This window comes from Amblyomma americanum, chromosome 1 (assembly GCF_052857255.1).
Source record: "Amblyomma americanum isolate KBUSLIRL-KWMA chromosome 1, ASM5285725v1, whole genome shotgun sequence".
NCBI classification, from domain to species: domain Eukaryota; kingdom Metazoa; phylum Arthropoda; class Arachnida; order Ixodida; family Ixodidae; genus Amblyomma; species Amblyomma americanum.
The window spans coordinates 263,336,374-263,363,860 of NC_135497.1; the positions used below are offsets into that span (position 1 = coordinate 263,336,374).

At 47.4% G+C, this 27,487-nt stretch overlaps 1 protein-coding gene across 1 annotated transcript in view; it reads right to left on the minus strand.

Moving 5' to 3' along the window:
- Window positions 1-18,288, minus strand: part of LOC144117161 (phosrestin-2-like) — a 451,116-nt gene extending 432,828 nt beyond the window's left edge. The window contains exons 1-2 of the mRNA XM_077651226.1: window positions 18,245-18,288; window positions 17,484-17,762 (exon numbers count right to left, since the gene is read on the minus strand). Coding sequence (XP_077507352.1) covers window positions 17,484-17,762; window positions 18,245-18,288 — 323 coding nt within the window. The remainder of the gene's footprint in view (window positions 1-17,483; window positions 17,763-18,244) is intronic.
- Between the last annotated feature and the right edge of the window lie 9,199 nt (window positions 18,289-27,487).

Here is a 27,487-nt window from a genome sequence, read left to right on the forward strand (position 1 = left end):
GTCTAGAGGGTTCTTTTTGTGTCCACAACCAGCCATCTTCATATATTTGTCAGCAGTGTTTACACCACTACTATTTCTCATTCCTGGGTTAAGTGAAAATTTCGGTGCTTATACGAGGTCACCGATATTTCATGAGGGAAGAAGGTTGCAGCCGGGTCGGCACCGGTGCGCGATAATAAGCATAGCAAAATTATGATACTGCGGTAAGTTTGGAGCTGTCAAAAGACCGCGTCAAAACGTTGACTTTTAATTGGTCACTTCGCTCGAAACTTTACGCGAATGCATCTTCGTTTTTGCATCTCTGTCATGTCCATATACGTACGACGCTTAGCTCCCAACTGTTTCCGTTATTCATCCCCAAAAAAACATGCTCGTCACCATGGTTGGCGAATTCCCCATTTATGGCTTACTTTTTAATGATAGCACAAGCGAATGGAAAAGAAAAAACACCAAAGATTCGCTCGCAAAACCGAATACAGCCGTTCCTGAGCGCGTCAGATTATTGTACTTTTCCTTCCCATCTTTTCCCATCATCAGAAAAAGAGCTGCACTCAACACTTACTCCATACATGAACCTCTGAGGAGAAGTGTTTTGGTAGTATTCGTGAACACGCACACCTGTTGCGAAAAAGGCGCAGGGCACTTTACGGTTCACCAAAGCAGTTTCGTAGGCCTTCCTGTCTAGCGCTTATGGTGATACGCAGCTGCGACGTTGTAAGCAGCGAGAAGGATCCTGTTTCTCACTGTTCGAAGCTTGAAGGTGTCGGCAGCGCCGGAGAAGTGCAGCAGTGCAGTTCGAACATTTCTCCGTCAGTGGCGAACTGGCCTGCGCATCTTTGGCAAGGGGCGTACTTCGCTACGTTCTGGTCAGACGCGTACGTATCCACCATTGCGCCCTTAAACTAACGATGGGAAAAGAGTAAAATATCATGCTATTATCTCTCGTTGCAGTAATCTATCCAAATTCAAAACTCTGCGATTAGTTTGTCTTCATTGAAAGAGGAAGACAGGTTTAGGGTGGTGGTGGTAGTGGTTTTATTAAAAATAATAGTAAAAAGGAAACAAAAGATTTTTGCTAGCCCCGGCATCTGCCATCGATACTGAAGCACCTGAGCTGGGGCAGCGGAAATAAAAGACAGCAGGCAGAATGGAGAAATGAAATGAAAGAGGTGAGGGGACAGGAATAGAGGATAGGGGGAGAAGTAATATGTACAAACTATTTACACAATAATAAATGTGTCCAGGTTGTGCGCGTGATTAGTTCATTTTAGAGGAATTAAATCACACACGCGCACAGCACTGTGTTGGTTACAACTGGAGTGGGGCGTCCAGTTATTAATCGTTCAAGGTAGAACTCGCGGAGCGTTCGGTCACTGCGTGTAACTACCTGACGGAGAACAGACGGGACGTCAAGCCCGTGTGTTCGAGGAATCCACAGAGGCTCACCAAAGTTCGCTCACGAGTGCGCGCACTGCCCTGCGGCCACAATAGCGTCTTGGTGGAGTCCGGTAGTATGCCCTGCGCCCTATAGGCCGCGAGCATATCGCGACGAGCATCGGCGAACGCGGCACAGTGAAGGAGCAGGTGTTCTAGTGTTTCCACTGCACCGCATCCGTCACACACATCACTCGTCGCGATTCCGTGACGCACCCGTCGTTCCCCGGGCCACACGCAGCCAACGCGCGCGTGGAGGATCATTGCACGTTGTGACCGTGTAAGTGCGCGACAGCTGGTGACACTGTCGATGCGCTCACCTCCCGCGATGCGTGGGTCGGGGTGCTGCTTTAGGAGATGGTCGTGGATGGCCGCACGCACGTCCTCCAGCGCAAGGGGCAGATCGCTGGCAGGTAGTTGGTGTGCAGCGGTCGCGAGGTCGTCAGCTTCGTCAACAAGACAACATTTACAAGAAGACGCTGCGCTTTCGGCATTAGTGGGAAGAACCAAATATTAAAAAAAAAAACAGGCCGAAATCTAGCGAAATGAGGATAAATGATGCATGGCCGCATGTGCGTTTGCAGAAAAATCAAGGAAGGTAAGTAGCCATATAAGAGCAAAGTAAAAGCGCTAGCAAATTATACATACAGAAGCATATATCCGCCCGGTATATTTCCCATATGTTATAAACATAACCATTAAAGAACATAAGTAATGACAGTGCAGTTTCTCCCGTGTTACATGTAGCAGTAATTAATTACTCAGGTAATATTCACTACAGATTTTCATATAACCGATTACTTATACATCACTTTAGTTACGAGCGCTGTCTGATATCTCGCCACGTTCCTCCATTACCGGTTGCGCGTAATGAAGACCTGTTCGCGATAGTACATTTGACAGCCGATTTATCAACTACCCCTGAAATCACAAACTCCATCGGAATAGTAAGCTTATATTTTTTTTACTGAAAATGCGGCTTGATCCAACAGACAACGCTTTTTGATAGTGTGCACGTCTCTCAAGAGCATCTGGGGAACTGAATGGCCTTCTAAGCATATTCTATACTATGGTGCAGCTGGGAGCATGCAGCTTCCGAAGCGCAGAGCGGGCCCATCTGAACAACTTGCATCACGTACTCGCACGATACGGGGAGATATATATCATCATTGTGCAATCACTAAATTATTTAAGCAGTTACAAAGTAAAGATGCAGCGCTCAACTTCTTTATGATTGTAGCTGCATACGTGGAATACGACGCATCTTGAAATGAGCGGAATTTAGCATTATCCAAGGACACACACGCGAATATGGCAGTGGTAATATATTGCAAAAATTCCAGGTAATGAGGGGTAGCACACAGGGAGGAGACACAAGGTTATAGATTTTATGATATATATTGTATTACAATATATTGTAGTATATTGTACAATATACTACAATATATGTTGTTATATATTTTATTACAAAATATACCGCAAAATAATATATATATATATATATATATATATATATATATATATATATATATATATATATATATATATATATATATATATATATATATATATATATATATATATATATATATATATATATATATATATATATATATATATATATAAGCAAAGTTGAAAACGCTTCATTTAGCCATAGATTTATTTTGAGTCGACGTTTCGGACAGAGCCTGTCCTTTCTCAAAAAAGTCTTGAGAAAGGACAGGCTCTGTCAGAAACGTCGACTCAAAATAAATCTATGGCTAAATGAAGCGTTTTCAACTTTGCTTTATATATATATATATATATATATATATATATATATATATATATATATATATATATATATATATATATATATATATATATAGGGGAACCAAATTGAAAACTATGGCTGGCGATTCTGCACTAGTTTCGCTTTTTATAAATGCGAGTGATTTGCAGGGAATTCTGTAAACGTACCCAACCGGTCGCAGTGACGGGAGCGAGCCAATCATGGGCCCGGTTTGCGCACGAGATGTGATGTGCTCTGATTTGTTGGGGTCTGCCGTACATTTTACTTTAAACCCAGCTATTTGTTATACATGGTGCAGAGGCGCTGTTCTATGCCGGGATACAGGCGTTGCAATAGTTGTTTTGGTTCATGGTGCTTAACGTCCCACAGCAACCCAGGCTATGAGGGACGCTGCACTAGTTGTTCACAAAGATTGCGAGCCCTCTGTGCTCAAGTAGAGGGCGCCAACGAGGTATGCATTACAAGAACCAGTCGTGGACACAACGCCTTTGTTCGCAGAAGGTTCTCTACCCGCTATTTGTGGAGAGTATGACGTCACGTCCGACCCCGGCACTTCAGGACGCATGTGACGTGCGTCGGTCGATGTTATTGTGGCAGTACGAAGTGGTCGGGAGTGTCCGCTCAGTTTTCAAAACAGAGTTTTTAACCATGGCAGGCAGTCACTGTTGAAAAACGCCAGCATCGTTCCGCGATGGGCGCTTCTCCCGATTCCGTTGAACGACGACTGAAGCTGGTGCATAACAGCGCGCGTTTCCTATTGCACATCGCAAGAGCGACGTCCCCCCTGCTCTCGCTTTTATGAAACGTGCTTGTGGCTGAAGAGGAAAGTGGACGTACCTAAATCAGACTGGGCAAAGTTCCGGCACCAGTATGTGGAAACACATGAACACAATACGAAATCACATCTGTGGCGCGGTGAAGGGTCGCACGTGCTCGCTTTTACGCAGAGAAGTCGAAATCGAATTCCAGTGGTCCTTTCAAAACTACAGCTTTTCCATAAAACACATGAAGTGCGAACGCAGGCGGGCCTTTTTTAGCGGTGGGCGCGTTCCCGCGAAACTGCAGACATTCATTGTGGCAGCAAAGACAGCTTCGTCCACCAGTGAAGTTTTAACTTCCATTTGCCAAGAAATCTGCCATTCCATGCATAGCCTGTTTGTTCCAAAAATGACCGTGTTTCTTGGGTCTTATTAAGGCGGATACTTGGACTAGTTGGAAAGTGTTTGAAATAATTTTTGCTAGCGCTTAGTGAACACACGAGACAAGGAACACAAGTACACCGGACAGACGCTAGTCTACAACAGCCGTTTATTGGAAAAACATTCAGTATCAGCATTCTGACATGTCTCATATTGAATTTTTTTAGAATAAACGGCAGTTGCAGACTAGCGTCTGTCCTATGTATTTGTGTTCCTTGTCTCGTGTGTTCACTAAGCGCTAGCAAAAATGATTTCTTAGATCTTGCTGTAACCCATGAACTGGACGACCAAGCCATTCCCTCTAGTGCGCATGTTCGCACTCTTTCCTTGATCGCTATCATGCTTTCCCTCTCCCCTTGACTTTCCTTTATATTCACGAGTGTGAATAAACCTGGTGTCTTCTGCATGGCACGACCGTCTCGTTCACTACTGGAGCGGCGGTGCCACCGCCCGGGAACATCGTAACACTGGCGACGAGAATGCCCACCGATACGCTACAGCTGCCGGGTACCAGCCACGAAATGAAGACACCCATCGGCCCAACCTCAGTCATGGCCCTCAAGCTTCCGGATTTCTTAGCGGACACAGATAAGTGGCAAGCGCATCTCGTAAAAGTCGACGCTTACTTTGAAGCAAACGAGGTTACAGACGAAGCCAACAAGAGGGCCTTGGTTGCAGCGTTAGGATCAAGGACCGTTGAGATTCTTTGCGGCAGAGTAGCACCGAGGAAACCTAGCTCGCTGAGCTATGAAGAAGTCGTTTCCACATTGAATGAGCACTATGATCGGTCACCTAACGAGATATCGGAAAGTTTCAAGTTCTTTCACCGAAACCAGCAAGAAGGAGAGTCTATGCAGGCGTTTATCGTGGAGATTCGTAGGCTAGCCCATAACTGCAACTTCTCGTCGATGCTGCAGCGAATGCTGAGGGATCGCATCGTTTGCGGAGTGCGGTCTAAAAACTTGCAGAAACAGCTGCTAGCGAAGGAGGACTTGACTCTTTCCGAAGCCGAAGCACTTGCTCTAGCAGCACAAAGCGCAGAGCTTGGTTCGCTACAGATGGACAGGCAAGGTGACGCCGTCTGTGGGCTCAACTTTCAGCGGAAAGGGGAACCCGCAATAACAAGGAGTAAGCCGAGCATGTTATCGCAACAATGTAGCTGCTGTGGCAGACCGGGACATCAGACCATTGCGTGCTCGCTGCGAATGCGCCGATGTTACAAATGCGGGCTACAAGGTCACTTGACGCGAGTATTCTCTCGAACAGTTTCCGCCCACCGATCCTTGGCGATAACCGAAGGTTCAGCGGAAAGTGAAGACAGCGGCAGCAATGCATTGCAGATATGGTCAGTGCAAACTAATGAATGTATAGTTCCGCCCCTACGGAAGCTTGTCACGTGGAATGGAATTTCACTGAAGATGATAATCGACACAGGCTCGCCAGTCTGCATGGTGCCCAAAGCAATATATTAAGTCCATCGTCATAAATGGCCACCGCTTTGTGAGGCTGCGTTGACCCTTTCATGCTATCTTGGAATGTTACCAGTGCTTGGCGTTCTGCAAATGCGAGCTTTCTATAAGTCAATGACTGTTGACCGCAAGCTCGTAGTGTTAAACTGCGAAGGTCCTAGCCTTTGCGGCCGTGACTTATTGCAGAAACTCGAGATACAAGGGGCACCACTTCTTCACATCGTGTCGCAGTCAGCCGAATTGAAGCTGGAGAGTGAAGGAGCTGCACACGTGATGGACCAGTACGCTGACCTTTTCACGGAGGGCGTGGGACTTATCAAAGGGCCACCCGCACGGCAACATATAAAGGACGGAGCAGCACCAAGGTTCTGCAAGGAAAGAAACGTTCCATTCGCTCTGATAGATAAGGTCTCCGCCGAGTTAGACCGACTCGTAGCCAGGGGCATCATTTCGCCTGTTTCCTATGCAGAATGGGCAACCCCCGTTGTTCCCGTATTGAAAAGCGATGGAACAGTTCGCATCTGTGGTGATTTTAATGTAACCCTGAACCCAGTCTGTGAAATGGAAAGGTATCCGCTACCCGTAGTAGACGACATTTTCGCTACACTTTGCGGTGGACAGCAGTTTAGCATCTCGGATTTACGCGATGCCTACAACCAAATTCTTCTAGACGACGATTCGCATTAATTAGCGGTTCTAAACACTCACAATGGCCTCTTTTGTTACAATCGACTGCCATTTGGAATTGCATCCGCACCTGCGATTTTTCAAAGGACAATTGAGTATGTCCTGCAAGCCCTTCCGGGGTTCAAGCCTACTTAGATGACGTCCTAATAGCAGATGCGAATGATATGCCGAATACGAACCTGCAAGCAGTTCTGCAGCGTTTCAGAGAATACGGCATCAAGCTCCGGGCAGACAAGTTCCGACTAGGCGAGGCGTCCGTTGCGTATCTAGGACATAGAATTGACGCGGCAGGTTTGCACCCGTCGAAGAACGTCGAGGCAATTCAGCTGGCTCCGACTCCTCGAGATGTTACGGAGCTTCGGTCCTTTTTGGGCATGCTGACGTTTTATAACAAATTCTTGCCGAATCTGTCCACGCTTCTCAGCCCCTTACACCGACTTCTGGAAAAGAAATCCAAATGGTCTTGGGATGGGCCTGCAGATGATGCATTCCGGAAAGCTAAAGCAGCTTTGTGTTCCGCTCCGGTGCTGACTAACTTCGACCCTGAAAGAGAGCTATTTTTGGAGTGTGATGCGTCACCCTACGGTGTGGGAGCGGCCCTACTCCATCGAATTGAAGGACAGTATCAGCCCTTGGGGTACCGATCTCGGACGCTGACTGCCGCAGGAAAGAATTATTCACAGATAGAACGGGAGGCATTGGCTCTTGTCTACGGTGTCACGAGATTCCGAGATTACCTGCTGGGCAGGCAGTTCACGCTGGTAACTGACCATCAGCCATTGTTGGGTCTCCTAAGAGCGGACCGGCAAACGCCGCTATGGCCGCTGCCCGCATTCAGCGATGGGCCATCATACTCGGGGCCTACCGATATCGGTTGCAACATAAACCTAGAAAATTCATGTGCAATGCCGATGCTCTGAGCCGTCTACCTTAACCATTGCAGGAGGAAGCGGACCAGGCCCAATCGTACTTACCCTGGACCAGTGGGATCAGCCAGCCGTGCCATTAAATGAACTTCAAGCACTCGCCGTCAATTATGAGGTACTAGCACAGGCACGCAAGTACACACGGGAAGGTTGGCCGCACAGTTTTGACATGGAAACGACAGAAATTGCAGATTTTTACAAAAAGCGGCATGAGCTTTCTGTTACTGAGGAAATGCTCTACTGGGGTCATCGCTTTGTAGTGCCAACAGATGCGCGAGGGAAGCTGCTAAGACTACTACATGCAGCTCACCAGGGTGTGTCCGCTATGAAGGCAAAAGCCAGGTCATTATTTTGGTGGTTCGGCTTAGAGCAAGACATCGAGAGCATTGCTGCGACATGCCACAACTGCGTGCAGTCATCACCGATGCCTCTGGCGAAAGAACCAGTAAATTTGTCCGGCATAGTCGATATGCAAACGCGACCACCTTTCTCGTGTATCGGGCCAATCAAGGGAAAAATGATACAGGTTGTCGTCGATTCCCACACAAAGTGGATTGAGGCGGTTCCAGTGTCGCAGGCGAACTCTCACAGCACAAAAAATGCCCTGAAGACAATATTTAGCCGTTTCGGCATACCACACCCGGTGGTGTCTGACAACGGGACGCCATTCACAGAATGGGAGTTCGAGCAGTTTATGCAGCGCAATGGAATCGCACATATTCGAACACCTCCCTATCACCCCCAGAGTAATGGTCTAGCCGAGCGAGCCGTGCGCACAGTCAAAGAAGGTTTGAAGAAGATAGGAGGCGTTTGCCTCGTAACGTCGTTGGGCCGGCTGTTGTGCAATTATCGAAACTCACCGCACCAAGCAGGCCCTTCTCCTGCAAAGATGCTATTAGGGTACCGTTTGCGTACAAGATTGGACATGTCTTTTCCTTCCAGAGCCGGCCCTGTCAAAGCAGCGAATGACTCGGGCTGGAATTTTGCACCGGGTGACTGTGTGTACGTGCGTAATTACGGCGCCGGCGATAAGTGGTCCCCGGGCACTGTGGAAGCTACTTCCCGCGCTCGCCTCCTGAATGCTAAGACTCCGGACGGGCTTGTCCGCTGCCACTTGGATCAAGTTCGTAAACGGAGCACAGCTGAGACCCCTGCAGCCGTCTACCTGTCTAGGCCTCCTACACCAGGTTCCCCGGTTATAAAGGACCCCAGGCCGGCCGACACATCCGAGAGAATACCAGAAGCGCAACCCCCACAGCTACGGCGCTCCACGCGATCAAAGAAACCTGTCGTGCGTTTTGGCTACTAAGGGTGAAGAACTGCTGTAACCCATGAACTGGACAACCAAGCCATTCCCTCTAGTGCGCATGTGCGCACTCTTTCCTTGATCGCTATCATGCTTTCCCTCTTCCCTTGACTTTCCTTCATATTCACGAGTGTGAATAAATTGGAGGCTTATCAAGGTTAAGCCCAGTGGATGCGAAGCATGTTAAGCAGCTGTCTCAGTGTGGATGGGGCTAAGTAACGGAGACGTGGTTTTAGGTTAATCGTCGTACTTTATTCTTTGCAGCCCGACAAACACACTCTTATGGTCCGTAAATGCAGGACTCTTGGTTTGCACGTCACTTTGGAGGCATCTTGACCGCATACACGCCCGGCGCAAAGACGCTGGCGCGGTTGCGGCCACAGAGACTGACGCGACGGCGGGCGCGCGCCGCTTCATCCCTGGCGTGACGTCACATATCACGTGATGCAGCGATGGTGGCGCCGCCGCCGCGTCGCGCGCGACGGCGCGAACCGAAGCGTGGAGGCCTCCGCCGGGCGACGTCCGACGGCGCGATATGAGGCAAGGTGTATGAGGCCCCATCTGCAGCCTGTGTGACGTCATCACGTGACGTCATGTCACGTGACCCCACTTCAGGGTCAATGGTGGCCACCGCCGGGCTTCGCGCGAATGCCCGAAACCTACGTTAATACGCTTCGCATAAAATCTGGTGTCTTCTGCATGGCACGACCGTAGCGTTCGCTACTAGAGCGGCGGTGCCGCCGCCCGGGAACATCGTAACAGATCTCGACCCCAGCTAACCGTGTAGCCTCATAGCCATTCCAGCATCAGGAATAGATCACTGGACGGATCTCAGCACATTCATAGTTGATTTTCTGAAATGTAATGAACAATTGTTAGTGCGACAGACAGCGAATAGCTGACAGCTAAAAAGGGGGGCGCAGGAATAGAGGGACTCGAGCTTTGTTCCACTGTCCTTTCGTCTTAGCTGTAGCCTCTCAAAGGGAATGTCAAACTGGCCGACACTGCTGCTTTTGCTATTTGGGACGAAGCATTTTTTCCTGCTAATAAATAACTCTACTCGATACATCATTTCCACACCATTCACTCCAATTTTCCTTTAACCGGAACCCTTTTACATATCTCACTATTTCATCCATCTACCACAAATACTAATCCGCATGCCGGCTGAGCGAGGGCGCACATATTTTTGTTCCTTGGTTGACTTCAAAAAAGGGCCGAAAAGAAAATTACAATGAAATATAAGAAAAATCCTCAAACACGAAAATCAAGAAAACACTAGAGCGAGCCGTTGGGTGCTTATATGCTTGAACGACGCTCGGAATTCTCGCGCACGCACGAGATTTCACAACGGCGTGAAACTCTGCTATGACTTGCGAACTAAACTTTAAACCCGCCTTTTTCGGTTACAGTGAATAGATGAGTAGTAAGTAACCTACCAAGTAAAATCTTAATTTTCTTCCAGCTTTAATATCACCCGCTGATGTCTTCGGGAAGTCTTTTCCTGATGGCTTATTTAAATTATATTCTCTTTGTGCCTATTTTTTTACGCTTGACTTAAGCTTGCGTGCATAACCCCGCACAACTGTGACCTAAAGATGCGGAACTGTACTACCTCGAACATTCCACGCGCCACCTTACCTCATAGTGTTCCAGAGACAAGCGCTGACGCCACTGGAAGATGCTTTATCGCATCACGATGTTCTGCAGCCGAAGTGCCCGAAGACTGCGTGCGCTATGACCTGCCATCGCTGGCGCATGACATCGCAGACATGAGCTCGGGCATAACAATTCAGCCGCACTCTCCCATCGCAGCTCCGCTCGATTCACAAGGCAAAACATGCCAGAAAATACCTAGGACGTCAGTTCGATCGTGACGCATAACTGTATGCCGCTGCGGAACAGCACATTGTTCCTCCCCGCGAATGTGTACATACATCCGTTACGGTGCGCACATACTGTTGTAGCTATGCCACTGCCTATTGTTCTTGTATAGACATTCCCCGCTTTTTCACCAAAGCGTTGAGGAATGAATGCGCTTTCCTCTGTGGGCATAAAGCGAAGTGTAAATTTTGTTCAGTGGTTCATCCCACGGAATTCGGGCAATAACTCGAAAGAAAGGCCGTGTGCACGTGTAAGCAATTCGCTTGTTTTATTATCTGTGCGTGCTTCCTACTGACCAGCTTCAAAGCTAACCCTAGTGTGGTTTTGTTGTCTACTGAGACAGCATTTCTTGCCAGCGTGGCCGGAGTGGGGGGGTGGGGGGAATAGGGGCATTGCCCAAATGAGAATGTTTTATTAGCAATATTTAAAAGAAAAACCGGAAATTTTCCGCGCGTGTAGTGTTTGTTAGGGGCTTTTCCATACGTGCCGTAATATTCCTCATTTTTATTTCGTTTTCCCTTGTTGAGACACCAGGTCATTACTATGATGTCACAATCCGCCAAGTCGACAAGCGTTCCTAAAACCGAAATGCGTATAGTGCCCTAAAATATCTGCACCTGCCACCAAACAGCTGCGCTGGTGTATAATAAAAAACTACATTTATGTCGGTAAAGGGAGAGGGAGAGGATATTCGATTATGTTCCCGAAGTCCATTGGTGGCTTTCAGAAAGCGAGCCTTAGAATGATAACTTCCTGTGCTGCAGCCTTTCGCGACCAAGTGCAAGAAAAAGAAGCAATTTAAAGGCAAGACGCATTCACTCAAAATGTGGCACCGACGCTGTTTTCAAAAACAGTGGGGACCACGGCTAGTGTTGTTGAAAACGGGGCTTCCGACAAACGCGTTTCCGCATTTCGTTCCCTCGGAACCGCCTCAAAACACGGGAGGTGCGGAAAGGTGCACTTCTAAAAGAATTCCTTTTTGTTTTCAAAAGCGTCTGCGCGGACGTTCCTCTGAAGGTGGGCAAAAGCTGCACCGCCAAGACCATTTTCCCGATGCATGCGTTGCGCCCGGGGCAGTTCTTGCTTATATTCCGGGAAAAAGTGCCGAGGCAGCGAAGTTTCGGGAAGAGCAGAAATAACCCTCGCACTCCTCCCCTGACATCAGCTAGCTGCGCGCGTAAGTGCGAAATACTCTATGTGTATGTCTGTGCATGTCTATGTACGTGTTAATGCGACGAACACATTAGTTAGACTGCAGCTAGGCTTTCTCTACATTAAAACACTCTTCAATGCGTGCTTCTGCTGGCGGACATCTGAAACTCTCCTCATTCGAAGATTACATAAAACCTCCTACAAGCGACTAGTGTTTGAGATGGAACTCAAGGTGACTGCGCAGACAATAGAGTGCCGTGTCGGTGAGGAGCAAAAGACGGCACTCTCGCTCATGAGTGCAGTCATGGCGCCTCCCTCACGCCCCCGGCCGCATTTCTACCTTTGAGTGATCCCCTGAGAGCGCTATCTCCTGCCATTGTAAGTGAACGTGAGGTTCCCTGAATGTGAGCGAGTTAGTCTAGGAGAAGAATATTCTCGGTTGCTCGCTGACAGTCATTTAGTCACCTTTGATGGCGCCTACCGGAATGGGGCCCAGTGCTCAAGACTGAGGTCAGGAAGTGTCGGTGCGGCACTGATTTAATCTTCTTATATGCACATGTTGTTCGCATAAATGGAGTTTAGATAGAAAAAGTGAGTGTGCAATAAATTCGTCACAACCTCGTGCAAGTGAGTGACAGTATCTTGCCCCCTATGCTCATGTCCCTTTCTTGTGCATTTACTTTATAAACATGTCTGCTACAATTAAGCAGCTACACAGCACAGGCACATGCTTGCTTCTCTACTGCGCCGGGGTGACCAAAGGAAGCGGGGACCTGTAGTAAAGATCCATGACCTTGATTGGGTGCATCTCATCCACAAATCGCTCTTCCAAATCAAAGAGAAAATGCCCCCCCCCCCCCTCCCCACCGATGAATATTCCCCACTTTACATCTTTTAGTGGGGTGGAAGGTCTCTTCGACCAGCAAGCATATATCGTTCGCACACTTCTAGCATAAAGGTTTATTTTTATTTTGTGCATGTGTGTGTGTGTTTGCTCATTGAGACTTCCTTAGCTTTTCAATCAGTTCTAGAGGCCACCGAAGGAAAAAGGCAACAAAAGAAGGAAGCAGAAAAAAAGCGACGCGGGTTTGCCGTATAACATCCGTCCGAAGGGCTGCACAGTCCGGTAATTAAGCGTGCGATTGTGTACAGCGCTCTTGATGAGCCAGTATGAGAGCTGCTATGGGCAGAATGCGCAAATGAACTGATCGCGCCGGAAGTGCGCATACGCATGCACGCTTCAATATGCGGACCAGTGACCTTAGCAGGGAGCAGCAAACACGCCAGGAAGCCGAGTGACGCTTGCAACCTCGCTAGCGGCGATGCGCCCAGTGGCGAACACACGAAGCCATTGTTTGCGGAGCAAAGCTCCCCAGATGACGGCCACGAAGTTCGATTCGGCCCCCTTGCCGAGAACGAGCCAAGCAGCATCCACCGTTCAAACGCTGGTGATTAGTCAATGAGACCAAGGTTCGTAGCCTCTCTCTACCGGAAAAAACGCTCCTCCAAAATGTAGCATTAAAACATTTGTGCAAAAAACTGCCACAACCCATCCCACCGTTCTGGACCTACACACAGTACAATCACTTAGTGTCACTCCGTGGCGGGCTATGTTCAAAAAATGAAAAATAAGCCCGCACATTCTCTACGGTTTATTCCCACGTAGAAGCATCTCTGAATAGTGTTCCCACATTGCTCTGGGCAGCATGCGCTAGGCACTCATTAGTTCAAGGAGGAAGAAGTGTTTTCGTGCAGATTCATTGGGGTGAAGCACATTCCCATTGCCTTCATGTTCAAGTCTCAATTTTTCACTCGACCGAACAATTAGCTTCGTGTGAAAGCACACAATCCCGTCCGTAATTCCTTAAAAGTGTGATTTGATCTGAATTCTCGACGTCGTCGGTTAAAATGAATAAGAAATTGTCCACAATTCACAAGGTGATTTGTCCAGAATCGCTGTGCAAGTCCCATCTTTACAAATACCATAGCCGCTACGCGTGGCACCCCTACAGTTACTTCACTGCTTTCGCGGCTACTAAGTTTTTGTTGTCGTTGTTGTGTAGAGTTGGTACAACCCGCGTGCACCAGAGCTTTTGTTCCCTTTGTAACAACAACAAACTGCAGAAGCGCAGTGAAAGCGCTAGTTATGTCTTGCAAGGTATTTGGAGTTCAACGCCCCTAAGCGACACATGGGCTATGAAGGGCGCCGTAGTAGAGGACTCCGGATTATTTTCGACTGCCTGGGGTTCTTTCGCATGCGCCAACATCACACAGAACACGTGCTCCATCGAAACACGGCCGCCACGGCCGGGATCAAACCCGCGTCCTCGGGCTCAGCAGCCGAGCGCGCTAATCACTGAGCCACCGCGGTGGGGGGCCAGTTATGTCTGAAACTAGAAGTTGTGGATTGAAACCGCTTCCCTTGTCCGAAGCTTTGTTAGCTCGTGGATTTAGTATTAACCTCACGGGGGTAGCATGCCATAGTGAGCCATAAGTCCGGTCATCATCGCTCACAGGGTGGACAGCAGTCACGAATGGAACGCACGTATACGACCGGCATTGTTAATCGGATCCTGTCGCTCACGGCCAAGAATAAATCCCCTCAGCTCAGTTCAACTCTGGTGGGCTGGTGGGCCATCCTCCTGCTCTGATGGGCGTTGCTAGAAACACATTTCATTGCGTTTTCAAGTGATGACGAAGTCGGAACCGAACACTTCTTTCCCTCTGCTCTGTGCCTGACGGCCGCTAAGCCAGCAGGGCCTGATAATCGACGCTTCCCCAGCATCATCTCAAAACAAACAGTCGCACTCATCTTAGGCCCACCAAAAGTTAGCCCGTCCTCTACGAAAGAAAGGATCGCACAGTCATTCACTGAAATAAGCGCTAAATCTATTCCTGACAAAAACACGCGATGAAAGCGAGGAAACAAACCAAACGAGTATAAGCGAGCAATGAAAGCGAAGCGAACTCAGCCGAACCGCATTGTTGGCGCCTGGAGAAAGAGGGGCTATGTTGGATTTTTGCCGGCTCGGAGGATTATTGTACTCCTGCTCAGAAAAAGATCACGCTAGACGCGTCGCGTTTGGTTTCTGGCAGAACGGTTCTGCACTCATCGGCGAAATGAAACTACGAGTGTGTTTGAGTGGTACTGTGTTGGCGAAGATAAAAAAAAACTGTGTAGTCACACTGTGGTACAGGCAACAGTGAACCACACCCATCACTAAAAGAAGAGAAGCCACACATCCTCCGCAAACTTTGCACACTATCTATTCACCTCATTTCTTTTCAACTTCGGTTGGTGCGAAACAAATCCCTGCACTTACTGCCCGGGGATGGATCGGGGCAGATACAGAACACGTTCTGTACACATGGAACGCTGTCGTTATCGCCCTATATTTCCTCTATACCCTTTTCTTTCCTCCTAGAGGGCTCGGCTTCACTCGCACTTGGCGCATCTCCGACGGGACCTAGCGCAACAAGGGGCTCCTTTTCACGAGGTCAAAGTTTTGGCCTCTAAGAATTTTTTTCCTCTCTTCAGCGGGAAGGGGGGCAAGGAGGGAGGAGAGAGTGTGTACCTATTATGACCTTTAGACCTGGCTGAAACGCAAGGCGAACGCGCACGTTGTACCATCAGGCATTGCTGCTTTTGCCTTCTCGCTCAGTCCTAGCCGAACACGTTGCAGCTTATCTAAATATCTTAGCTCTGGTTGCCGTTGGCGGGCTACAGTATGGATCAACGACGCTGTAATTTTGAATGTTGCGGCTAAATTTACATAATATAAAGGGTAATTTTTTGAGTGTCCGCTGGTAATGTAACCAAATTAACGTAACAGAGTAAACTGTGAGTTATACTTCCCTTCACCAAAACCTTGCAACTATTCTCCCCCCCCCCCCCGAAGAACTGATAACCACGAAGTGCCAAACTCTCGAGAGAGGCAAGTTAAGAGGCGAGAGAGGGTTGTCACAGCATGGCCTTCCCCGTAAGGCCTCCCAAATGCGCGCTTTCATTGGTCTGCCTGGCTAGATATTCGGCGCCTTCTTCTACCGCGTGTTTACACTTTGTAGCGGCGTTGTTATAAAGATGCCAAAAACGTGACTTCAGAGCTGTCCTTGCCCGATTCAACCATACTATGAGTGAACCCTCTTTGTTCACAAATTGCAGAGTTGTAGCCGCCACCAGCAGAACTAAAGCGTGTAAGAGGTGCAGCTATTTAGGGACACAGCGCATGCCAAAACAGCATTCGACTTCGATGGCAAAAGTTACACACGCCTGTTCATTCTTCAAACAGCAAAGATATAAAGGAAGCAGGTTTGGTACAGTTTTCAGGGAATACCTTGCACCTCTGAAATAACCACCTCGTACGCTTTTGAAGACCCGCTGATATCATTATTTTTTTAGCTACCACTTGCCACAGTAAAACAAGACAAATGCTACCTTCAAGTCTTACCAGGTGTTTCGACTATCAATCGCGCACAATTAATTCTTGCCGCAAGCGCGTGATGCCATTTCGTTAAACAGAGTATATTCTCATAGGCCAGTTATTATGTGTCTGAAATGTAAAAGAATCCACTTGAAACTTGCCGCACGAGTAGGTGAAGTGCGTGTCTATTCTCCGACTGTTTCCATGTGTTGTTAACACTGGCTTATTTTAGAAAGCGCTCCCTGGCATGAATGCCCATGCAGGTTCTCAAATCTCAACTAGTCTGAACTCAGTGTTGCGTGTTCGTATGAATCCTTTCATAAAGATACTTAGCTCAGGAAACTGCAAGAAAAAGAAAAAGTACAAATAAAAAAGCTCCAGGGTTCTCCACGAGTGTCCTGCACTTCGCCTTTTTTTTTCTTCTTATTTTTCCCCGCTTGCTTAAATGAATGCGTAATAACCTGCCTAAGTCGACACTCTGCTGAACTGCATTGAGAGTAATGGTTCCGTAAGGCTTTTTAATGGTGTTTTTTTTCTGCCCAAATACTTTTGACGGATCAAAAGGAGGCAAGTTCGTCGTAATATGAACTTAAATAAACACGGTCATTACTTTACGCAGGCTTTCGGTACCACACAGGGCGCTCGTCTATCAAGAGTGCTCAAGTGTAAAGTAACTGGAGCATGAGCTTGTAAAGCGTACTCTACCATTAAGTTTCTCTCAACATGTCTAAACGCCACTGTGCGCCGCATTCGTAAAAGGTTTGCGCCAGATTCTGAACGACGAGGAAAAATGATAGGTTTTATATTTATGGTACGCCATGCGCAGGGGTAATTTTTTTCTGAAATTTCTGTCCACCTTGGCACAGTCACAGCCTGAGCGCGCACGACTTTGCGTCTTATACAGAAGAGTCAAAGGCGCAATGACCCCGTGGCAGAGCTCCGGAGTATTTGCACAGCTGACTCTGCAAAGGATGTTTTACGCTAATAAGGAGTATTATGAACAGCAAAGAAGAAAGAGCATGGCTCGGAACAGTAAATCTTACTACACAGCATTTTTCAAGGTCACGTTTTCTCGTGGAGCCGCTCTTAACATTGCGAGCCGAAGCCACGCAATGCTTCTGAGACAAGCCTAGGGATCAACTTTTTTTCTCTCTCTCTAAAGGGACGCAATACAGGGTAAGTAAATGACGAATCGACGCTGGGAGGTACTTACGTGTGGGGACCTAATTCCTCTTCATCGCCGTCGTCCGGTGGCGTGTAGGTTTCCGCGATGGCCACGTCTTCGCTCGACGTCCCCGCCTTGTCGGCTGCCGATGCGGCATAACTGTGAGGATCAGCCGGGCCGGCCGGGTCGGCCGCGCCGTCGCGACCGTGGCCCGGCGGCGTGACCCCACCCTGGGCCAGAATATCCAAGGCGCCGGCCACCGTCACGCGCACTCCGAACGACGACCGCCGCGCACCATGCGCCTGAGACGCGGCTGGCCCAGGGGTTCTGCCTTAGTCTTTTATCCGAGGCTACGCTGCTGCTCAAAAGGCCACGAAGAGTCCGGTGTCAGGCTCCCGTAAGAGCGTTCGTTTCGGCGATGTTTATGTTCTTCAATGTAATCTGGAGGTCCTGGTCGTCTCAGGGACGCACAGAGCACTGGTTTGGTTTGAAGCCTTCTTTGATCTACGCCGCGACACTCTGCAGGGCTCACACGTGCGTGGTCCTCCCTTTTATATAGGGATGCTTGGCAACAGGTCCCAGGCTGTAGACTTAGGCTTTGGAAAACGAAGTGGCTTGGATGGACTGGTACGAATGGTTGCGCCTGAGGTCTTGGCTCACGTTTTGTGAAATGCACGCCGAATAACCTGATGTTATCCTCCTTTTCTCATCTATGCTGCTCTTCAGATGCCCCTCAGCTCGCCTTGTGCGAGAAGCTGTGCACAGAAGCAGCGCTTTCTTGTAGTCCACGTGACACGCATCAACCTCACTCAGTCGTGCACATTAGGTCTTGGACCTCCATTCTTTCTTTCATCACGGCGCCTTGCGATGCAAGTTGCTTGAAGCCGCTCTTGCCTTCTGTACACAGTCCGTGTAGCTAGCAAATCGTCTAGTTAGTTGTCTTCCCAGCGATAGTAAAAATAGAAGTTAACTAGAAGTCATGAGATATAGGGCAGTGTAGAACTTCTGTTTTGTTTATAAACTGGAGACGCTGTTACGAATGTCCGTTTCTTCGTCACTGATCTCTAGCTGCCGCCTCTAGTGCAGTCACGAAGCGTTGGTAAAAATACCGCTCTTTTGACAAGAATTTTGACAATCGAGGTTCTAACTTTTGCTGCGAAACCTGTTTCGAGACAAGAAGCTATCAGTGCCACTAAGATTACGCGTCGTCAGTGGACCACGAAGGCAACTGCACTCATCACTCGAAATTGTCACTTAGTTTTCTGCTCCTGATGAAAGTCACGCCAAGCACACATGTGATGAGAATGTTCATTAAGCTTGCGGCGCGAAGGTAAGCATGGCATAAATTGGAAAAAAAACTGTGGTATGCCGCGCGATGGTACTCACTGTGAAAATTTACAGTTCGTGTCCGATGCAAGAGAAGAGCACGGTTATCCCAAGCGTCACGCACCTGCGTAGACCACGTAGCGGAAAGATTGTCGAGAGCACGTCGGTAGCTGTCCAGTAGGCGGCCCTCCTTCGATTCTACAGGAGGCTCTCAGATCGTACGCAAGTCATCTACACCTCGCGGCTACGGTCATTCGACGACGAACGCTCAAAAGTGGTTCCTCAATCTCTGTCGCCTCAGATCTGTCCGAGAACCCACCCGACGGCCGGAGAACCGCTTATGATCACTGTTTATGGAACACGTGCCCAGCGGCGAGAAGTGGAAACGCTGTCTCTGTCACGAGGATCCTCGCTGGCGCAGAACACCGCGTTAACAGCGCGCTTCCAAGGTCGAACGGCGAGGCCGACAACCCCGCACGGCGTCGCCCGTGCACCTGAGGCCTTACAAAGGCTTGTACAGGCGGAGTCGATGTGAATTGAGGCACCAAAGGCCCCTTTGGCGGCAGTTCGGTTTTCGTCCTCTTCCTTGAAAGGCCGTCACTCGTTCAATCGATGAGCTTTCTCAGCAAAGCGCCAAAGCGAAGGAAAGCGCGTCCTGCGCACGGGACCCAGCGCGCCTTTAGAGAAGTAGCACGTTTTCAGGAGGTCCGGTTAGCGAACGGTGGAAGTGGCGTTCCTCGAAACCCCTGGCGTCTTTTTTTTTTCTTTCCTCGCTTCTTGAACCTTGGTTATTACGGATGTTTACTTTTGGTCTTGGTCCCGCCAGAGCTATTGCTACACGAGGGGTGAAGGCGACATTCTGTTCGTTCGATTCAGAGACATTCCCTCGATGCGATCACGTGGACGCTTGGTGCTGCCTTGCTCGAGTGGCTCACCCGCTGAGAGCACTAGATGGCCGCTGCGCCGCACAGCTCGTGGAAAGTGGAGGCAGTCGCGTGGTGGGGCAGCGCGAAACAAAAGGGGATCCGAAACTCGGCGCGTGCCGCTGGCTGCCCGCACGCGCTGAAAGCAAGGAGGAAAAGGGGAAAACAAAGAAAAGAGGAAGGGGCTAGCGAACGAAAAGGGCGAACGATCCACTTGCGTTGGCTGTCGTTGTGTTCGAAGCGTCGTGGTGCTTCGCTCCGCGTCGTTTTTCGAGTCCGCTCACCTGCTCGCCGGCGCGGTTGCGATCGCACTGAGCCCGCGGCTCAGCCGCACGCGGCCCAGAGGCGAGAATCGGGTGGGCGTATAGCGCATGCGCGCGCTAGGAGGGCGAGGGGAGCCAGAAGGAAGAGAAGGAGCAAGGAAGCCACCCTCACCACTGCGCTCTCCCCTGGTCGGTGCCATTCCCTTCCTCCCCTGGAGCGACAGGTTCACTTGCCTACGTCTGAGTTGCTTTCGCGCCGTTCGCTAACAATAGGGTTCTTTTTTTCCTTTGTTTGTTCACTTTTACTTTCACAACATCCCTCGAAAAGCGTCGGTGTCGTATCTGGCGCGTACCGTCCCGCATAGACACGTGCTCTTGGCACGAGAGAAGAGATCAAGTGGCGTTACCACTAGTTCGTTTCCCTTTGTGATAGTCAGGGGAGCAAGCCAAACGTGTAAAGTACCCCGATTCGTTAGATTCTTGCACTTGCGAACTGAAGGACGCGTGATGATTTATTCAAAGACGGAGCGAGCGGGCCGTCCTCTCTTAGAGAAGCAGTTTCGGGGTGAAGTGTCAGTTTGTTTCGTGTTCGTTGCGAAATCGTGCAATATTGATGAAAAGCACTTAAGCTTTTGAAGTTTGTGCGCCCCTAATGCCTCTTCAAAACTCTGGGGACAGTGAGTGGTCGTCTGCACTGAGCACTCGTTAGAACGAATGAAGGGTGTGGAGAAATTTACGCTGCCTGGATATTCGATGTTCACTCGTTCTCCATCGTCTTATTTTGCGTGTGTGCGTGTGTGTGTGTGTGTGTGTGTGTGTGTGTGTGTGTGTGCGTGCGTGCGTGCGTGCATGCGTGTGTACGTGTGCGTGCGTGCGTGCGTGTGCGTGTGTGTGCGTGCGTGCGTGTGCGTGTGCGTGCGTGCGTGTGCGTGTGCGTGCGTGTGTGTGTGTGTGTGTGCGTGCGTGCGTGCGTGCGTGCATGTGTGTGTGTGTGTGTGTGTGTGTGTGTGTGTGTGTGTGTGTGTGTGTGTGTGTGTGTGTGTGTGTGTGTGTGTGTGTGTGTGTGTGTGTGTGTGTGTGTGTGTGTGTGTGTGTGTGTGTGTGTGTGTGTGTGTGTGTGTGTGTGTGTGTGTGTGTGTGTGTGTGTGTGTGTGTGTGTGTGTGTGTGTGTGTGTGTGTGTGTGTGTGTGTGTGTGTGTGTGTGTGTGTGTGTGTGTGTGTGTGTGTGTGTGTGTGTGTGTGTGTGTGTGTGTGTGTGTTCACGCTATATAAGCTGAGGCGAACCCACTTTACTCTGGGATAACTTTCTGCAGTTATTCGGCAGACGCTACGATCGCGGGGCGACAGCTTCCCCAAGTGTGCTGTTCTCTAGCGCTCATCAGCCAACCACACAGGCCTGGAAACTGACGTCTCGCATTCCTCGTAGCTTCGACCTCTTAGCTACTGGAAACTATCCCTGGGTAGTTAATCAGCTTTGTGGGAACCTATTGCAATCTTTCCAAGAAGGCTAGCTAACTTAGTTTTGAGGATCAGTTCCCAGCTGTCAAGACAGCTGTCAAGAAAGCATGCGCACAAAATGGCAGCAAGAAAATAAACTTAACTTCATGCTTCCCCATAACCTCTCTGGCATCTTAAAATGTTAAAATGCTCTAGAAATAGTTTGGGGTTTCAGCCTAGGGCTATGTACCGCCCTTTTTAAAGGTTCCCAGTCCATCGGGTTTGTAGCTCGACCATGTAATCCAGCTCTCGAGGCACCCCTCGTATAAAAAAGTTCGCAGCGGGTGCTAAAATATAGTCTTAATTACCCTCATTCTCCAAGAGTTTGAAGCGCTGGTAATGCTATACGAGGCGCACTGCAAAGCCTGAAAACAAACCTTATGGCCTAGAACTGTTTTATGGGGCCGCGCGAAAGGCCAGTGATATATTTGCTTTTACCTCAAGCAGGACAGGAATGTTAACATTCTCACGTGTGAGATGACGGCTATGCCTGCGGCTTCGAGAGTCACCATGTTTTTGTGAAGTTCTATATTTTACTTCGGACAACTGACAGTGGAGCTGATTCTGAAAACAGGCAAAGAGTTGACGAACAGGGGCACGCAAGACACGATTAAAAGATTTTTACTGTTTCACAAACGGGCAAAAGGCCTTTTTGTCTTAGCTTTTTATATTGCAGGCTATGAATTTGTTCGCCTGTTTTATTTTCAGTTTACTGATCTCTCAAGTGAACACGAACACGCCTCTGTGGTGCACCTTGCAGATTAAAAAAAAGCTGTTGTTTTAAAGTATAATTAAAAAAGTTTGTAAATACATAAGAAGCATTTCTAGCAGAAATAACGCAACCACTAACCAACCAAGCCCGTTTTTTTCTCAGAAATGTTCGCTGCATCCGGCATACCATAGTCAGGTTTAACTGGTCCTCAAGAATGTTTGGGGCGTAAAGGCTTTCAGGTTTATTCATACCGGAACTTCTTTTCTTATTCAGCCCCAAAAACATCTTAATTTTAGAAACGTTTGCTTAATTAAATTGTATTATTCTGTGCAATCTTTCTGTTGCCGCATTTTTCAAAGCGGAAAAGAATCTTTTGCTGCTTTTAGCGGGCACACGCATTATCCCAATCCTCACCTGGGTCCTAATTACAGAACGCTCCCAACTTCAAAAGATTCTCAAAACGGACTCAAATTCTCGCTCCTATTGGTCAGCTCTGACCGCAGCCCTTTATCGCTGTTAGAGTTCTCCCTCTTTTTTCCGGCTTCAGAGCAAGCTGAAGGGCGCTTTTTTTGTGTCAAGAGATTTTCACACCACCGGTGGTAACCGCGCAGAATGCCTCTGACTGCCCTTGCGCATAGGCATTCACACAAATGAAATCCAAAAGCCCATATAGTCATCTCGCTTAAAGAGGACAGATCACGGAAAAGGAGAAACAGTTCTATTTTAGCACTGCGTTGCTTTACGAGCGTCGGTGCACTAATACCTCTCCGAGATTGCTTTCGCAAGTATTGTGCTTGAGAGAAATCATTTGAACTCGTCTATTGGAACCATCAAGAAAATTAAGATAAGGAAGCGTCCCCAAACCCTCTTTCAACTAAATTTTGCGCACTGGTTAAATCATTCGAGTTATCTTACGCTCTGGTTTAACCGTTCAGTTAGAACCCTACGGTTCTGTAATACGGTAGCTTTGGCGTTATTTCTCAATTGCGGTGAAGGAGCCTTTTTCAAGGCATTTGTGAAAAAGAAAACGTTTTTTTTTCTTAGCAAATTTTCCGCACATCAGCCAAACTTAACATTTTGTATTGTCCCAAGTAATCTCTACAACCTGTAATCTTTAACCGCTGTTGCTCCAGCTTACTCCTCATTTTGAATGTACACGGCTGTAATAATAATAATAATAATAATAATAATAATAATAATAATAATAATAATAATAATAATAATAATAATAATAATAATAATAATAATAATAATAATAATAATAATAATAATAATAATAATAATAATAATAATAATAATAATAATTTTGTCGCCTCTTACCATGTTACATTTTTAGTAAGAGGCGTGTAAAAGCCGTAAATGGCCTGAGGGACTAGGCCCGGCCAAATCGGCAAACCGATACAGAGAAAACCAGCAGAAAAAACATAATTGAATGATTTGCATTTAGAAACTCGCACAGAGAGAGAAAAAAATTCAGAAAAAGTATTACGCATCAATTTGGTCACAAGAACACATTCAGAAACCAAGAACAGGAGAGCAGAAGAACCATGCAGTCATTGAATCTACAGGAAGCATCACAAGCATAAGGTTACGAGACACACACCAAATGGGGATTAGATAAGTAATATTCGCGCACGCAACTTGTTCGGTAATTCTTAGAGGCTTGAGAAAGAAAGGCTATGACCATCATTGCACGGAAAGTATAATATGACTAACATCGTGGCGCAAAGATATAACCCAGAGAAGAAAAAAACTTATCCAAATGACTGTAGCAACCTTTCAGCTTACATTTGAAAATTTTCGTCACGCAGGCACACCTCATCGCATGATCGTACCTGGCACAGCGGCACGGTACAACATCAGAGTTGTGCATTTCGTAGCACTGTGTGAGCCGCGTATCTCGCTTTAAATTCTGAATTTCAAAATGTCTTAAAATTACTGTTTGATTAAAAAGTGGTTGAAAAGGCGGCAAACGTAAGGTCTTCATTCTCACCAAGGGCTGCAGAACAATTATTTCAATACTCTTTAAAATATATTTCAGTATCCTATTTGTTTGGTCCTTCCAACGAGTCTGACAGTGTGTAAAGACAGTAATTCCATACCGCAGAAATATGCAAGCCAGAGCATGCGTAACATTTTTTTAAACCTGCAATGGAGCTAAGGATTTAAAGTTAGATAAAATTCCGGCCGCACTTCTTAATCGAATGGAAAGATAGGCCAGATGATATTTCCAACTCACACCACTGTCAAAGAATACACTGAGATATTTTATTGCATCTATATATTCAATGAGACTGCACTGACGCGGGAAAAAAAACACCGCTGTGTTGGAGCAAAATGTTTCTGTTATTACATTCATCAGGGAATTTCTAAAGCATATCATTTTAGTCTTACCTGGTTTTGCCGTCCAGCAGTTATCGTCGAACCATTTAATTTCGAAGAATGCGGCTGCCTGCAATAAATTTAGTGCTGTCTTGTAACACATGCATTTCATCAGTCAAACGATCTCATCATCGTATTTGATTGGAAGGCCAGGCATTTTGTGGTCATTGAAGGGAAGTCGTTCATGGAAGTACATGTTAAATAGAAGCGGAAAAATTCTCAAACTTTACTGTTCGCCTGCCTTGAGACACAACGTATTACTCAATGGTGCCTGACTACGTATGTCCACTAGCTGTGCCTTCTGCGACATATAATTCTTAAGCTGAGAATAAAACGTCCCTCGCAAGCCAAACATATAAAGTTTCTGAAGTAAAATATTGAGACTAACGGTGTCGAATATAATAGTCCGAGTAATCCCGATGATGATAATGCTATTCAGTCTGGTTTTGCTTATGGCTTGTATGGCAACCATGAGGCCTAGGTATTGGCGCACCGGTGGCATAAAAGAACAAAGGAAACCCAAGAATAGACTGAAATTATATCACACAGCATAGCAGGCAAACGGAAGAAAATCAAGTTCACGCTACTCTGCCGCATAATTTCTATACCTAAAAAACAGCACAGTGCGCAGTCAATTTCAGGAGCCGAATTCGGTTTTAGGCGAATATAAAGTGAACCCCCCTTTTAAGAATAAGCAGGAAAACGTATGAGTCCTTGAACATCTTACATTATTATCATAGAGTGGAATAGAACAGAAATAAACGGTCTTTCACAGTAGTCGAAGCGCTTATCCCGTAATTCGGGTAAATAAAGACAGGCCCAGCGCGGGCCCTCGACGGAACAGTTTATGACTTCAAAACGGAAGGTACCTGCGAATTAGCGCTTACAAAGCAGAACTCAGTGAAGAGGTATAGGTGTGCAGAGAAGTTTGCCGATCGAAGCGTATATGCTACAAAAAATATTCTCAATATGTCAAGTGGTTTTCACGGCATCAAAGGTTTTCCTCAGATTGCAGCCCACTAGTCGCCTCCACCTTATTCGAAAACTGCTACTGCCATCAACTTATTACACATGAGATAATCTGCATGGTAAGAAGAGGGTAAAATTAAGATGCTCATGAAGAATTTGGGCATTTTGCCGTAATACGACAGTTCTTTGAGAATAACTGACAGAAAGGGCTCAGAACAGAAAAAAAGACATAGATCAGACAATATTAAGATGTAAATACTAGGAGCGACCATATCTATAGATTAAACAAGCACGAGCAGTTTGTAACTTGCGTGGGAAAGGGTACTGTTTGAGCATGCCCAATTGTTGCAAATAAAATAGACAAAAATATTTTAACAAGCTTTAAATATGGTCCAAGAAGTATCCTCAGAACCGTAGGTTTGAAAAAGATTTAGAGCGCTTGAAATTTTCACGTATCATCTCATCGCCAGGCGACTTTCAGTTAGCAGCATAGGCAGAATAGTGTGACTGGCATACATATTAATAACAGGAAAACTTAAGTGCGCAACTTCTTCCAACGTTATAAATTAAACACAGCAGAAGCACGCAGCCGAACGCCTTCGCAGCACTTAAGAACTGTGCGCAAGCACATCTTCACAATTCGTCAGAACAGACGAAAACGTACTGCTGTAAATGTTCAACGTAAGACTGGTAATTTCGCTTGTAGATATGTTTTTATCTAGACCAAAAATAACAAAACTACTACACTCATTAACTAAACGAAAAGCGTTTATCTTTATTATGGGCTCAATTCTGGAGCTTTAACACCGTTCTAAGTTCTGGTAAGAATAAATAAGATTTTCTCGACAGGCGCGGGCTGGCTGGTGCTGTAGGAAGTAGGGACATGTAACTTTCAGTACCATCTACCTTGACGTAAAAACTTGTTCTTCAACATCAACAGCGACTGATCTGTAGTTGAGAGGTTTAACTGCTGACTTGGTGTGGAAAGAAATAAGAAAACACGAAGGGAAAAAACTTGAAGGGGCACATAAGCTCCGCCTTAGGGGTATGACGCGATAGAGTTCATGGCTCCCTTCAGCGACCTGGCGACCTATTTGCGTATCACTTCACCTAGGTTCTGACTACAAGCCCATATCTGTGCAGCGGGACATTTTCTACCATTTTACACTATAATCCAGGCTGTGATGTCACAAGGTCGCGTGACCTAGGAGGCAGGAGGGCCACCTCCTTTTTCGCTCACAACGGCGACGCCGGATTTTCCGCGGAACAAGAGCCTTAACGCTAGCGCATGCAGAAAAAATAAAAGAGCTGACGGAAAAAAAACAATCAGGAATTTTCAGCTACGGCACGTGAGAACGAAATCGAAAGATTTCCTGACAGATGGGTTCGAGCACCTTAAGTGTTCTAAGATGCATTACTTGATATCGCGCCTTACGTGGGCAGTACTGAGCATGCGCGCTACGGTGCCTGTGTTCGTCCGTTCTTGCGCTCGCTGTTAGCTCGTTCGTTCTCTCGGCTGCTCGTTCTTTTGTTGTGTGTGTGTGCATATGTGTGGCTGCGTTCTCGCTAGTCAGCAGGTGTTCAGTGGCTACGTTGAAAGATAAAGTGTTCGAACTATCCGCGTAAATATTTATTACAACTAGGGCGCCTTGCCCATAAGCCAAAACGCATGAGTGAAACCCGATTGCGAAACAGCATCAGCCCCAGCCTTGCTCCGTATTAGCCGCTAGTAAACTGGCTGTCAAGCCAGCTCTTCAATGCTTCGGTTCGTCAGTGGGAGAAGCGAGGCCATTAATGGTGTGGTCACAATTTAATAGGTTAGTTCACTGCATTCTTTTCTAATCCAATGTTCAGTGAGCACCATATTTGTTTTCCAGCTACACTAAAATCAGCTATTCCAGATTTTTCCGAAAACCCAAAGGCCTCTACCGGATTTGAGCGATTTGTTGTTGTGTTTTCCCTGTGCCTGGACAGCTTCAC